Raw genomic sequence first — 4,404 nt, 5'->3', positions numbered from 1 at the left:
CCTGATGGATAGCCCCTCATCAGAGCTAAACAACCAACGAAAATCTGAAGCTCCCGTGTTTAATAGTTTTTGAGCAAAAACCATTTTTGTATGTCATGCTACTGGGTGCATCCCAAAATTGTAGTGGTTTGGGTGGGGGTCTTTTTTGTGGGTGGGGGGGGGGCATTGGTTGTCCTGATGGATAGCCCCTCATCAGAGCTAAACAATCAAAGAAAATCTGAAGCTCCTATGTTTAATAGTTTTTGAGCTATGACTATTTTTTTTATGTCCAGATGCCCCTTTTTCAGATAAATTGGGGGTCCGGGAGTGGGGGTGTGGGTGGGGGGGGCACTGATTGGTGGACCTGATGGATAGAGCTTCATCAGAGCTAAACAACAAAAAAATCTGAAACTCCTATGTTGAACAGTTTCTGAGTTATAAGCATTTTTGCGTGTCCAGATACCCCCTCTTTGAATGGAGCCCCTTCCTCAAATATGGGGTCTATTGTAGGTCAGACTCATAGTCCTGCCAAATTTCATGTCAGTCAGTGCAGCCAATTTTGTGCTACAGTTGACCAAAAATAGCTGAAAAAAAGATGTGGGCAGAGGTGGGCAACAGAATAATGTGCACGATATATGATACAGTTTTGCATGCCATGCAAACAAAATAGGTCTTCATTTAAAAAAAGTCAAAATGTGTCTGCGTCGCTCTCTAGTCCCTTGGTCACTACACTGAGGAATCAGTAAGACTACAATAAAATAAAATAAACTGCACATTTTCTAGCAACTTTCTTACAGTTTGAGACACCAGCTAGTCTCGAACAGTCCCAGCCTTGTATGATTATACCTTCAACGTTTTCTCTGTGTGCAGAATCTGAACGTGAACAGCTTTGAGCAGCTGTGTATCAACTTTGCCAATGAGCAGCTGCAGTATTTTGTCAACAAAACAGTCATCTCTCAGGAGCAGGTAAGTGTTTGTGAACAAGATGATGGGGACAGTTTAGTTTCTGAATGGTTTTTCACCTCTACAATGGAACCCATTTAACTTCCTCTTTGTGTGTGTGTGCGGGGCGGTATTCCCTACTATGTGGGTACAATTTTTGGCATACACACCTACTTGTGGAGACCAACTAGTACTTATGTGGACCTAAGCCTAGTCCCCATGGGGGGAAATGCCATTGGTGGATCAGGGTTGGTGTTAGGACTAAGGTGTGTATTGAGTTTAGGTTAGGTTTAGGGTCAGTTACGTACCTGTGAAGTTAGGTTTAAGCTAAGGGGTCAGGGTTAGGCTAAAGAAATGAAAGTGTAACTAACCCCTCTGTGAAACCATAACACCACCCCAAGGCAAATTTGACCAAGATCGAACTCGACGCCCCCCGTTGTCGTTCAGTAGTGTAACTGTTAGCAGTGTTGTTGGAATCATCACAGGCCTTCATTATTTAAATCAGCGTTTCCCAAAGTGGGGTCCCGAAACATCAAGGTGGGGTCCTGAAAAGATTTTCTGAATTAATTACATTTTTGCCTTAGTTGTTACAAAGGAGTGAGGATCGTGTATTTAAAATGGATAAATGTAGTATAAAAATATTGTTACTATGCCCATGTTTAGTTGACCTGATACAAATGTTTATCATCCAAAAATAGCTGGGGGCTCAGGTCTCTACTGTTATTTTGTGGGTCAGAAGCTGAAAAGTTTGGGAACCACTGCACTTTGGTTCKCAAAGTTGGGCTTGGGACCCAATTATGGGTCATGAAGCACCTTGGATAATCTCCAGAAATCAATTTAAAGGCTAATAAAATAATTGCTGATCTAATATTTTCCCTATAATTATTACAAAAACACAATATACGTAAGTATAAATAAGTATTTATATTTATGCACAAGCTGTTTAGATTGTCAAAAAGCCTGTGTTTTTAYGGTTATTAATGAAGTTTGTGTACTCAGGCCAGTAATATTTGGGGTCACAAGTTTTTGCCGTGGATATTGTATGGGTCAGAAGATAAAAAGTTTGGGAACCACTGATTTAAATCATCTCATAAGGTGACTAGATGGACAAACCGATGGACACTCCATCGCCACTCTGCCACACCCACACCATCCCACCACCAGTCAGTGTTGAGAGAAGCAAGCAGCATGGGAAGTCTGCATGTTCAAAGCTGTAGGGGGTCAGATACAWGTGCAAGAAAAGAGACAAATTGGCATCTCCCAAGAACAAGGGAGATGTCCAACATTGTGGCAACTACAGAGGTATAAATCTGATGAGTCCTTCAACAAAGTTATGGGAAAGAGTTGTTGAAGCCAGACTGAGGTCAGAAGTGGACATCTGTGAACAGCAGTATGGTTTCATGCCAAGAAAATGTACCACCGATGCAGTCTTTGTTTTGTGGATGTTGATGGAGAAGTACAAAGAATGTCAGAGGGAGCTTAATTGTGTTGTTTTTATAGATCTAGTGAAAGCATATGACAGGGTTCCAAGAGAAGAGCTATGGTTCTGCATGAGGAAGTCTGGAGTAACAGAAAAGTATGTGAGAGTGGTGCAGGACACGTACTGGAGAATTAAGACTGTGGTGAGGTGTGCTGTAGAGGTGACAGAGGAGTTTAAGGTGGAAGTAGGACTCCACCAAGGATCAACTCTGAGTCCTTTCTTGTTTGCTGTGGTGATGGACAGATTGACAAATGAGGTTAGACAGGAAGCCCCATGGACTATGATGTTTGCAGATGACGTGTTCTGTGGGGAGAGCAGAGAACAGGTGGAGGAAAACCTAGAGATGGAGGTTTGCCCTGGAGAGGAGCAGAATGAAGGTTAGTCGTAGCAAGACTGAATACAAGTGTGAATGAGAGGGACCCAAATGGAGACATGAGGTTACAGGGAACAGAGATAAAGAAGGTGAAGGATTTTAAGTACTTAGGGTCGACAGTCCAGAGGTGAAGAAACGTGTCCAAGCAGTTTAGAATGAGTGGAGAAACGTTTCAGGTGTGATGTGTGACAAAAGAGTTTCAGCAAGAATGAAGAGGAAGGTGTACAAGACGGTGGTGAGAGCAGCAATGCTGTTTGGTTTAGAGACAGTGGCAATGACAAAGAGACAGGAGGCAGAGCTGGAGGTTGCAGAGATGAAGATGTTGAGGTTCTCTTTGAGAGTGACAAAGATGGATAAGATCAGGAATGAACAGGGACGTGCACAGATAGACGTCAGGTGGTGCTTGAGCACCTGCCCTTTTCCCTCCAGACCAACAAGTGCCCCTGTCGAACCGCTTTGTTTTGTTATGCTCCATCTGTCGCCCTTGGTTGCACTACTTATTAAGTGTACAATTATAATGGCAACAGTATTAATATTATTAATAATAATATTACCCTCACACCCTGCCTTCACCACACACACGTGCGAGCCCGCAGCACTCCTGTGCGCTGTCGCTCCGTGAACGCGCTGCGCGCCCGTGCAGGAGGAGAGCAGCTGAAGCAGCTCCTCTATAATCAGCAGGTAATTTACCCCCAGGTAAACTGTGCAGGACTCTCACATTGTTCACTCTTGTCCCGGCGCCGCACAAGTTCAAACAAAGTCCGCATTCCACTGATCAAATTATAACAAGACAAAAAAAGGAAGAAAAAAAAAGAAAGGGAAACAATCGACAAGTTTTTTATTGGCTGCAATTCATTAGAAAATGCCTCCTTATTTCTCTCTCTGCCTTCTATGCAGAAGGAGGAGAGAAGAAAAAAAGTCATAATAAGGCAAAGACACAGCGGCTGCCAATCACACGCTCAGCAGCGTGTTCTGCACCGCCGACACTGTAAATATCTAAACACGTGAAAGAAAATAGGTTTTATTTATGCAGAATGTGATGTCAAAAATTCAGCAAAATAATAACTGGAAAATAGGTGATGAAAGTGAAAGATGATTCTCAGAGAGAAAATTGCCAAACTTTTTTTCCTGAAGGAAAACACAGTGTGAAGCAACTGTCTGTCAGAGATTCACACAAGAAACTTACAGTTCAGAGAGCTGCCTGTCAGTCTGTGGACAGACAGAGAACAGATCAGATCATCTGACCTGATTATGGCTTTATTTTTTATCATGATAACATAAAAAAATAAACTTTAAATATTTTAACCAAAGCATTTCTTTGATAAGTTTTAAAATGTATTTAATACAAATATGTACTTTTTTCCCTAAAAACCTTTAAAATACATTGTTGTGTAAAAACAGCCAAAGCAGAGAGGAAAGAATAATGTGTTCATATTAAAATAACACACTGTGATGGTCCACAGGATCTGGTCACTTTTTACCCCCTAAACCTCAGATGCTGAAGTCAAACTTCACTTCCTGTTGTCTGTAAAGACTAATGAGGCAAATATTAATAAAATTAAGTTTGAAATTTTCAGTATTCTTTGATTTTAGTGCGGAAAGACAATTAGCTTTAGTTTTATTTTTCTGA

The 4,404-nt window shown here is 41.6% G+C and overlaps 1 protein-coding gene across 1 annotated transcript in view; it reads left to right on the top strand.

Moving 5' to 3' along the window:
• myo15b (myosin XVB) overlaps window positions 1-4,404 on the top strand; it is a gene marked incomplete in the record, with an annotated part of 164,390 nt that overhangs the window by 42,551 nt on the left and 117,435 nt on the right. The window contains 1 exon segment of the mRNA XM_014010452.1: window positions 850-945. Coding sequence (XP_013865906.1) covers window positions 850-945 — 96 coding nt within the window.

Source organism: Austrofundulus limnaeus, unplaced genomic scaffold, assembly GCF_001266775.1.
Source record: "Austrofundulus limnaeus strain Quisiro unplaced genomic scaffold, Austrofundulus_limnaeus-1.0 Scaffold69, whole genome shotgun sequence".
NCBI lineage: Eukaryota > Metazoa > Chordata > Actinopteri > Cyprinodontiformes > Rivulidae > Austrofundulus > Austrofundulus limnaeus.
Note: the sequence above shows the minus strand (reverse complement) of the source record. Positions and strands in the feature narration are given on the sequence as shown.